Source organism: Nipponia nippon, unplaced genomic scaffold, assembly GCF_047370975.1.
Source record: "Nipponia nippon isolate SJK-2023a ecotype South Korea unplaced genomic scaffold, ASM4737097v1 scaffold_35, whole genome shotgun sequence".
NCBI classification, from domain to species: domain Eukaryota; kingdom Metazoa; phylum Chordata; class Aves; order Pelecaniformes; family Threskiornithidae; genus Nipponia; species Nipponia nippon.
Window position 1 is genome coordinate 1,260,014 of NW_028262353.1, and position 9,815 is coordinate 1,269,828.

Genomic DNA, 9,815 nt, shown 5'->3' on the forward strand with positions numbered 1-9,815 from the left:
GGAAAAACATCCGAAACAATTCTTTTCCACCGCTGCACTTTAGACCTGATGTTTGACATTAGTCCTGATCCCAGAGGCAAAATGGGAGTGCTTTATCCACTAAGTCAACCGGCTCCCACGGCTATAGCCATCCTAAATGGAATGCATTATTCCTGCATTAAAACATATGTTTTTGAAGGCAGCTAGCCATCCGGCTGTTCTGAGAGAGATTACAGAAGACCTAATTTTATCAGGCAGGGATACAATTCTCCTGGTTGTTTTTGCTCCCTAGGGACACGGAGCTGGTGAAAGCAGGTTGCCTGACTGCTGGGGAACAATTCTGAGAGGCTCCGTTGCTGATCACTGAGGCAGTAACTCACATCCTGGGTTCCCAAAATATATTGATGCATGCCCTGTAGGCTCTGTGGGCTCCCATCCCCGTGGAATTCAAAGCCCAGAAAGACCTAGTTTGTATCAGCAATTCTCAAGTCAACAAGAATTACAAAAAGTTCATGTTGGCAGAGAAGTGCTAAAACTTTAAGCAAGCTTCTTCCATCTTTTTTCTTTTAATCAGCTTAAGTTACACTAAATAAAACAGGGTGTTTGCTCACAAGAGCAGCAGGGAAAGTTAAGTTACTCTTACATCTACTATCTTTGGTATAAGAATAAACACAGGCAGGAGAGATTACGTTAAGTAGCGTTTCAGAAACTCTCAGCTTTGAAGTTTGAAAAAATGCAAGCTGATAGAAATAGGCATTTTACTCAAAAAATATTCAGGCAAGAGTAACAACCCGGCATTGGCAAACATTATTCAGAATGAGAAATACAGGTGTGAGGCTTTTCCCAAGACTTTTCATCAAAATGTAATGGAAAAATTTGTGTAGCAGACGGAATGCTGCTGCCTGCAGAGTATCCGTTAGCTATAAATCACTGTTTCCTCACACATGGTGCAAATTTAAAAGTCTTCCATTCTAATTAATAGAATGAGACGTCCTGGCCTGATGACTCTTTCCTGATTTCATAAGCTCTAAGAAAAATTTTGGATTCAATCAACCTCAACAGAGGAATGCTTCAATTCCTCTCTGTACTAATCCAGGTCCAAAAAAGCAGCCAAGCAACTCACTGAGAGATTCAGGAAATGCTTTTTATAACTTTGAGACATGGAGTTTAAAGAAAACCATTTTAAGAAATTATCTGAACATTGTATTTGAAACAAATGAAAACAGGATACTATTCAGCTTCTGCTTGCACCTCTGGGACTTCTCACCATTAGTTCACTCTTTGGCTTCTGAAACTTGCCACTGAATAAACATGATAAATCCAATGAATAGAAAGCTTCATGACAAAAACTAATCAGATAGAGGGAATCAGGAAGGAACCCATCATCCTTTCCACAACATCGCCAATGGACTAGAAACACGAGGAGTCCTCCACGTGCCTGCTTCCCTATGGATCTCCACGTATGGTCTAGTTAGATGCATGTTTGAAAGACCAGCACTCCGGCTCCATGCAGTTATGCTACCATCCATCACATTTACTACTTAATATTTCATGCCACACAATTTAAAATAGAAAACTGACGATCAGTTATCTAGGACACCACAAAAAGAACAGCAAATGCGGCTTTAGTGCAGATGTGTCAGGCTAACAGGTCTAATAAACACTTCCAGCCTAAGTATCCAGCTGAAACTGCAAATACCACCCATACTAGAAGTAGTAAGAATCATAAAAGACAAACCGGGAATCATTGCTACCAGATGTCCCCTCCACCCAACTGAGGAAAACTGGTTCTAACTCTCGCAAACTTTCAGAGAAGCACTCGGGGACGAGGTGCAGGACTCTCTTCAAAGCCTCTCATTTCCTCCTCTCCCCAAGGCGAAGGGTCAGAGCTCCAGCTTTTAAAAATAGCCCCAAACTTGCTCCTCATTTCCTAAGTATAAAAGGGACAACACAAAAATATGCACATTCTTTAACTCTCCTAGTTATTCTTTATTATACCAGCCTGGATGCTCCAAAAACATTCCTTTTCTTCACTATGTTTACATGCTTCAATCATGTACCAACAGTAAAATCTACTCCCACTCACAGTAGCCAAAATATTTCTTTTAGTATTTGCGTTTAACTCTCTCTCTCCAAGCCATTAATCATTTACATCATTCTGCTTTGACCATCTGCATAGTAGACATTCGTGATCGTCTTATGGACCTTCTGTTTGATGCGCTGGTGACAAATTCATTACTTTGCTCCTCTTGATCATGACTTGAGCTGTATTTCCTTTTCCTGTGAGACACAGACGTTGCCAGGAACCCATGTGCTACCATGCTTTCATCACTTTTTCCTGGGTTGTAAGGCTTAAGAAAAATATAATATCATCTGAAGTGAAGGCTCTTATCAGAATCTTTGTAAAGCCAAACAAGGCAGGAATGATCGTCTCTGAATTTGCGTGAACAGCTCCCTATGACATGCTCCGAAAGGTTTTTTATGCATTTCAAACCACAGCCTCAGAACTGTACCTTTGTTGGCTGCATACAGAAAGACTGTGTCAAAGCCATACACAGATTTCTCAGCAGATTTGGTACCCATCAGCTGTCAGTCCTGCAGGTAAATTAAGGAAGCAACATAAAAGCTTTCCCATTACTAGTTTTGCCTAATGCAAGACTTGTGGGTGAGAGCTGCATAAATGCACAAAAACCACCTGTAAGTCCTGCTAGCTACAAGACGATCAGCTCTGACTTGCTTATGTTCATAAGCTCCTCTTCAACCTTTTCTGTGCTATAGCTACAGTTCCCCTCTGAGTGGTAGGGAAGAAAGTGAAGGGAAACCTTTCTGCTCACTCAGCAAAATCCAGACAGCCAGTCCTTACTCGGACAATTACTTCCTCTGACTCTTCTCTAATCTATTTAAATTCTGTGCTTCAGCTACTTCATCTATAAAAAAAGATCCTCGCCTACTTTGATAGGCGCCTGGCAATCAAAAGAATGAAAACTGAAACGCCCAATTTTTGAAAGAACAGAAAAATACCATGATTCCGTAGGAAATTTTCAAGCCAAACAAAATAAAGACTCTACCCACTTGCTTGAGTCAACATGTTTTCTTCCAGTAAGGTTCTATCCTATTTGGCTGGCCTTCAGTCCTGGGTTTCAACTGTTTTGCTGATACTACTTTTTCCACACATGCCACCATCCTTGCTATTTCTTCAGCTTCTGAAAATCCTAATACAAAGCTGCAGGCAGAGCCTCAATTCTTCAGTGAGAGACAATCAGCTTTAAGAGGAACAAACACAGGTGCATGAAGCCATTCACAGAAACACCCACACAAAATCACAAACCAGACAGTATGTTTAACTAGAAAAGTAAACAGAAACCAGCTCCTTCTGTACATGAGGCAAGAGCAATGATATGATAACCCTGTCACATAACCTAGAAGCGACTGAAATTATGTTCAAGGCCTGAGCTGCTAACAGGGGAATTCCTCGTTATTACTAGGTGGAGTTCCCCCTGCCCCTTACCTCATACTTTCATAGATATCACAAGCTGACCTTCACTCCACTAACATCCCTTTACTAGTTAAAAACATCAGACAAGACAGAAACCATAGTCAAACAAAAACCAGCAGCCAAATAAGCTCTTTAGGAGAGCACTTAACCCTCTCAGAGACAAGCTGGCCCATACATTGCGGCCTGGGACACAGCTGTCCTACTTTCAAACCAAAGTTCCCGTCGCACCGCCATCTACGTCGCACCAGGAGAACAGACCTTACCACACAAGCAGTACAATGGGCTCACAACATGCACTGTATAAAACAAATCCACTGACCGTGCTTAATTAGAACCTTTGAATCTGGCTATTCCAGAGTTTCTCAGCTCTATTAACATAGCCGTGATGAGGTTAACGTGAGAGGAGCTGCTTGAAAATGTCACGCAAAGTATAAGAGCACCTAGACAGCCCCAAGCTGAGTGCCGAAGTACTTTAATACTAACATTTTCAGCTGAATACGGGACAAATTCAGGCGCTTATTTTGTTCTGCGAACTCATCAGCACGTGCTGCCAACATTCTAAGAAACAGCATCATATAGTGGATACAAAGTCACCTTCACACACAGCTGTGGTTCGACCCCAAAGGTGTAAAACCAATCTCCTATACTTACAGAACTGTGAAACCGGGGGTAAAAGTAGTCTTTAACATCCCTGGCACTTTTACTCATGAAAAAGAAGCAGATGCAAATACAAAGACAGCCCTTCCCATCATTAGTGATGCATAATGTGGGTGTTACTGACAGATGAAGAAAAGCACTGGAAAGAAAAAAATCCCAAAAGTGAGAAGAGAAGGAAAACATGAGTAATGAGCAGGTTCCAGGTTTCACACAGTTCCACGTCTCAATTCACTGCTTATATACAGTTATTGTCATTTTAACATTTTTACTTAGAGGCAACAATACTGATCCCTTCTGTAAGGGAACGAGATGCCTCCATGAAGTGTGATGTTTAAGATTTGGATATAATGTACTTCACGTTGATAGAAGACAACTGAATTCTTATCCACACTTAGAAATAAATGAGTGAGACTCAAATCAATCACTGAGGCCAAATAAAGAGACACAATAAAAGACTTAAAAAAAAAAAAAAAAAAAAAAGAAGCTATTTCTGTTGATTAATAAACAATTACTGTTTCCTGAAACACATTCCACTATTTTGTGTAGACATTTTAAGTGTAGTCAGGAATGGGACTACTGTTACTTCCATGCTGACCACAAGGCTCAGTACGGAATAATCCAGGGATGGCAGAGGTATAATTAGTCCTGTTGCTCTGCCCGCACAGATTGTTCCTGAAGAAAGTCTCATGGCTCATCATTGCAAACTATGATTTCTATTTTAAGCATACATTAAACTAATCCTGCTCCACTTTGCATCCTACTTGCTGACACAGCATCTCTCACAACCACAATGCCAGATAAGATTTTAATACTATATTTCCCCTATATTGTTATAAATTCTCTACACTGTGGTGGTTAATGGCAGAAAACTCACTGCAAAGCTCAGCACACAATGTGTTTACACTCCACGCCTGCAGTCTCCCGCACCTGAAGCCATCTTCCAAACAGTGCTCAGGTACTCCCCACCGTAAGATGATATATCAAGGACAGAGCAACCTCCCAGTTCCTGCTGTCAGGGACCCTGGGCTACTTGTATGAACTCACTGCAGATGCAGTTCCTCTCCTGTTCCAAAAGCGAGGTGTTCTTACCCAGAAAACCCGACAGAAACATTTCCATAGTAAACAGCCAAGCCTGGAGACAAAGGAAGCTGCGACAAGGGAGTGGGAGAAAAAGGATCAAGTGTTCTTATCTGAGCAACTAATCAGTTACACATGAAGCATTACTGCCATTTTTAATAAAATGCTTCTATTCAATATTGTTTACTATAAAGAGTCCATAGTTATGTTCAGTTGAACAATGTACATCTACGCCTTAAAATCTTTAAGCTTAAGCCTCAAACTAGGGCACATTTTTCAAGAACTATACAATGACATTACCTCACTGACTGATCGGCTCCTTTACAGGTCAGACCCCAGTTATCTCACCAACAAGATACTGGGAAATATGTTTCCAAGAGCTTGGGGACACAGTCACACAAAATTCTTTGTACTCATGGGTTTTTGATAGAAAAAGTGATTTGCACAAACAAATCCATAATAGGCATATTAAGAAATCTGAGTATTAAATCCGCAAAGGGACGGTGGATTTAATATTCAGAGAATTACTTACATAACATAGAAAACTTCACTCCATAACGCTGAAGTTTAAGCTATTACAGAAGCTTGTTAAAGATTAGTGCGATGTCAGAGCCAGTCATTCTAGCAAAGGGATTTAATTTTCCTTAAACTTTGCAGTACTACATATTACAGGGTCAAACTATAATGGGCTTTCAGTATCACAAGAAACAAGTTTCAGAAAACAGAAGCAAATGCTTGAAAGAGTCAGCAAATTCTTAAAAAGACATAAAAAAAATATTTCATATTACGTTTTGAGCAACACGAATGTTCTTCAATTCTTTATTATCATGGAGTACCCAAACGAAAACACCAGATAGCATTATCGCTTTAGTTAAATGTTTACAGAAAGTATATCTGAAAAACATTTGACAAAAAGAAAAAAAAAAAAAGAACAGCTAACATTAACAGTTTAGCTACAAACAAGTTGCGTTAAGAAAGCACTACCATGGCCTTTTCATCTGGCAAAATATCGAGCGCAATATACCAACGTGGGCAGCGGGGGCTGACAGCACCCAGCCCAGTGAATGAATTCCTAATCTTCGAAATAGTAAACAGGTCTCCTTTATACACTGCGTGTTCTGGGACAGAGGGACAGAGTAAAGAAAGATGTTACTGAAACTTCCTTTTCCATAAGTTTTAATACTAGGAGATTATTGCAACCATGCAGTAAGCCCTCCTGATCATGGCATCAAGTTCCGTACCCTGATGGAGGGAGGAAATTTAAAGATATGCAAAACAGAGCTACCTGCTCTGCAACCTTCACCCTCTACCTCAGATTCATCCCTCGCCCTCCGGCTTCGCAAGGGAACTTCACAACAAAGCTATATTGAGAACAGCATTTTAAGCACTGGGAAACAAAGACATACCCACGCAAAAAAGGAAACAAAAAAAAGCGCATGCTCTGTCCCGATTATGGCTACGCAAAACAACTTATTCAGAAAGTGAAAAGAACACCGGGTATGTCTTCGTTAGGTACCCAAAGTTCCTTCGTCTCCCCCACCCCAGGACCCCTGGCTGTCCCGGGGGTCTCCCCCTCCCGCTACTCGTCCTGAGCTCAGAAACTACAGAAAAGAGGCCGCAAGGAGGAAAACCCTCCCGAGGGGGATCACCCCCGAGGGGCAAGGGGTCTCCCCGGGCGCAGGCGGGGGAGCCCCCCGCACACACGAAGCGCCCTGCACTCGTCCCCCCCAGCCCCAGCCGCAGGCAGGGCCCTTCCGACGCCGCCGGCCCCCGCCAGACACGGGCCCCCTCAGGCAGGCGCCCCCGAGCCTCATCCGCCGCTCCCGGCCTCCTCGCACGGAGCCTCTCGGAGCCCCTCGCACGCACGCAGACGCTGCCGGCCCCCTCACAGGGAGCCTCCCTCGCAGCCCCCTCACACACCCGGCCCGCGCCCGGGCCTCCTCTCCCACGAACCCACCCCAAGCCTCACTCCTGCCCCCCCTCGCCCCGGCCCCCTCACACGGAGGCTCGCCCCGCCCGTGCCGCGGGAGGCCCCGGGGCAGGGCAGGGCAGGCGGGATCCCGGCGCGGCCCGGCGCTCCTCACCTTCGGAGAGCTCCAGCTCCAGCTCGGCCAGCTGCTCGCGGACCTCGCGGGGCAGCGAGGAGACGCCCGCGGCCACCGGCTCAGCCATGGCGGGCAGAGGGGAGGACGGGGGGGGGGGGGGGAAGGCAGGTCCGGCCGCCGGCTCGGCGCGGCTCCGGCTCAGCGCCGGGGGCTCCGGATCGCGGGCGCAGCGGGAGCGGCCGCCACCTCCGCCATGCTGAGCCCCAGCGCCGCCGTCACGTGACGGGGCGGTGCGCCCGCCTCGCCTCACCGCCGCGCGCCCCCCCGCGGCCCGGCCCCGCGCCGCAGCCCCGCCGCTCGCGTCGGGCCCCCCGCCGGCCCCGGCCCGCTCCCGACCGGACCGGAGCCGCTCCGGGGGCCGAGATCCGCTTCTCCACCGCCCGCCGCGGTGCGGGACGGCCTTAGGGAGCGCCCCCGGGCGGGACAGAGCCCCCTCAGCGGGACCACGAGCCCCCGCCCTCCCCTCAGGGGAGGCCGCCGCTTCCCGCGTCCCCTCAGGTGCCTCCAAAGGCCGCCCCTTCCCGCGCTTCGCTGAGGGGAGGTCGCCCCGCTGCTTCAGGGGAGGAGGCCCCAGCGCAGGGCGAAGCACGGCCGCAGGCCCCCCCCGGCTCAGAACACCCTACAAAAAAAAACCCACAAAAGCGTTTTCTGCCTGTCCCGTTGAAGAAGAAAGTTTACCTCAAACTCGGCTTCTCAGCTAAGGCCGCAGGACCGCTGCACTGAGGCTGTAACCGCCCTCCTGGACCCCCACGGCTCCGCTAGCTCCATCCGTCGGAGGGGGCTAGAAGGGGGGCAAAGCCACGAAGGGCAGGGGCACGGCGGGGCAAGGGCTATTTGCTAAAGCGCTTGCACGCTGGAGAACGTGAGGGAGCCAAAGGAAAAGAAGAGAGGCGGTTCAACAGCACAACAGCAACACATGCAATTAAGAGCTTAGGGTTGTTTTGTTGTTTTTTTTGTTTTTTTTTTTTTCTTTTAAATCAGCTTTATTTTTCTAACTGTTATTTCAATTTCCCATAGCACCTTGGCAATGTCAAAAACAAATACAAATACATGTATTATCATTTTAACATTTAAAGCATGAACCTACTTTACACAAATTTTGTTTTGGACAGTTTTGACAACAGGAATATACCAGAACAGACAAAGTATAGAAGCCAGATAGGTTGCTTTTTTTTTTTCTCCTTTCACTGAAGCCCTACCACTTTGAAGAGAGATCATAAATGCCAAGGGGAAGCTGGATTCATCCGGGAGGAACAAGATGTCTGTCTTAACTCGAGCTCAATATATTATCTGAATATTTTGTATTCTATAAAAATTAGAACAAAAACCATTTATGCACAGTCTGTTTACATTTGAAGTTGCATTTTTGGAAACTGTATCCATAACTGAAGCTCCATAAAAATAAACCTCTGGTTCTTAAATATAAAATTTTAAAGTTGTTACAGGTTAGTTTGCAGATGGATTTTTCAGAAATAAGTTGCTTTAACTCCATTTCAAGTCCTCCCAACTGTACATTAAAAACAGACTCAATTAACCTCTTGAAGTGCCTATGCTAAAGGCACTGAAGAGAAGAGCCAACTAAAATACTACAACAAACCAAAATTATGTACCATCCTAAAGGAAGCTCAGACTATATGTAATATATACACACAAAGAAGAGCATGATAAATCATTCAGATTAATGGCAACAATCTTATGTTTCAGAAGGAAATATCAAAATTAGAAACAAAAATTCTATTGCATATCTGTAGTAATCAAGGATTTACAAAAAAACTTATCAGAAGCAATTTCCCCCCGAAGTGCATTTCTGTTGCATCGTCTGTAATACAATGGCGCATTTTACAAATTTAAAATATCATCTGTACATACCAGATATTTTACCCCAGGTGAACACTCACTTGGGGAACAGTAAAAATAGCGGACATTTTCAAGACAATTAAGCTGATATTGACAAAGTAGTAAGGCCATAGCTATTTAACTACAGTAAAGCATTGATTAAGTCACTTATTTGCTACTGATCTGCCACAGTATCATCTTTCTCTTCTGGTTAATAGAGTGGGTTACTTTTTTTTTTTTAAATTCTTTTTTTGTTTGTTTTTTTTTTTTTAACCTACTGCTAAAACTGCACCATCATACTGTGCCAGGCTAACTTTAAAAAAAAAAAAAAAAAAAGATAGCAGGAATGTAAGATACTATAAAACTAACTTAATTTTAGAAATCAAAAGAAAAAAAATTTTGCACTTTTAATTTTACTATCACATGCAAATAATTACTTCTCTTTTCACTCCCCAGCAGAAGGACAAGAGAGTGGCCCAATCTTTTCCATGCACAATAATTTGGAAAAGAACTTAACTGGGGAAGTATACTTCTGTAGCTAACAAAAGTCACCAATTCTGAAAAGAAGTCACAGTTCATAAAACTGAAAGTTACGTGTGATTTGCACCTTCTGGTATTTAATATCAGCAGAGTAGGAAAATTTGTCTTTACATCATGTGGTACGC

General features: G+C 44.3%; 1 protein-coding gene across 2 annotated transcripts in view; it reads right to left on the reverse strand.

Annotated features, from left to right (window-relative positions):
* Positions 1-7,519, reverse strand: part of DIP2B (DIP2 acetate--CoA ligase B (putative)) — a 77,039-nt gene extending 69,520 nt beyond the window's left edge. For both annotated transcript variants that reach the window (XM_087770998.1, XM_087770996.1), the window contains exon 1: positions 7,294-7,519. In XM_087770998.1, the coding sequence (XP_087627124.1) occupies positions 7,294-7,381 (88 nt within the window). In that variant the 5' untranslated portion in view covers positions 7,382-7,519. The remainder of the gene's footprint in view (positions 1-7,293) is intronic.
* Positions 7,520-9,815: the final 2,296 nt, after the last annotated feature.